The 890-nt window shown below is 43.4% G+C and overlaps 1 protein-coding gene across 1 annotated transcript; it reads right to left on the bottom strand.

Moving 5' to 3' along the window:
- Positions 1–8: 8 nt before the first annotated feature.
- Positions 9–671, bottom strand: zgc:123181 (uncharacterized protein LOC735300 homolog; the record flags this gene model as incomplete). The annotated part of the gene is made up of 1 exon (XM_054627270.1): positions 9–671. A coding segment is annotated over exon 1 (663 nt), but the record flags the coding sequence as incomplete, so codon positions are not given.
- Between the last annotated feature and the right edge of the window lie 219 nt (positions 672–890).

Consider the following 890-nt stretch of genomic DNA (forward strand, 5'->3'; position numbering starts at 1 on the left):
GTGCCAGTTCTTTGAGGACTGCCTCCATCTAGAGCAGTGAGCAACAATCTCAATTCCTGCTGTTCCTCGCGGTCTAATTCCTTATTTAACACTAGCTCTGCAAATTTCCCACCATCTGATTCCGACTGAATTTTTAACAATAAATAATTGTTTGCCTGTAATGTATAGCTTTGAACAGTGTTTTGACCAATATCTATATCGTGTGCCTCCAAAACACGAAAGCGAGACCCTTTTACTGCTAATTCGTTGATTTCTATCTTGATTTCTTCTTTAGTGAAAACAGGCGGATTATCGTTTATGTCGTGTATTTGGAGTGAAATACGGTGCAACTCAAGAGGTGCCTCTAAGATTAACTCAAATTTCAGAATACACGATGCCTTTTCGCCGCAAAGCGTCTCTCTGTCAATTCGTTCAGCAACAATCAAATCACCAGTGTTCAGATTAATGTCACAGTACCGTTCACGGTTCAGGTCGCTGTCAATGCGGGCCTTTCGATTAGATAATTTCCCCACGTTCAACCCGAGGTCCTTTGCTATATTTCCTATGACGGATCCGGGTTTCATTTCCTCGGGAATAGAAAAGTTGATGTCTCCATTAACGGTGTGAAGCAGCTGCAGGAAGAAAGCAAAGCCGCAAAGCAGGCCAGCCGCGGAATATCCATTGTGTGCCATCCCGAAACAAGAACGAAAATCCAATCGTTGACGTTGAATGGTGTTATTTATCCCCGTCTGATTATCTGCGCGATCCAGTTCAACATAATCACACAACAGTTGCACTGGCAGACTGCGTGAAGCTAATGGCTGACCAAAGTACATCCAGTTGTACAATTTGACAAGAACAAGACCAAGCCTAGAGTGACCAAGCCTATAGTAACAAAGCACGAGCAAGGA

Source organism: Anoplopoma fimbria, unplaced genomic scaffold, assembly GCF_027596085.1.
Source record: "Anoplopoma fimbria isolate UVic2021 breed Golden Eagle Sablefish unplaced genomic scaffold, Afim_UVic_2022 Un_contig_8318_pilon_pilon, whole genome shotgun sequence".
NCBI lineage: Eukaryota > Metazoa > Chordata > Actinopteri > Perciformes > Anoplopomatidae > Anoplopoma > Anoplopoma fimbria.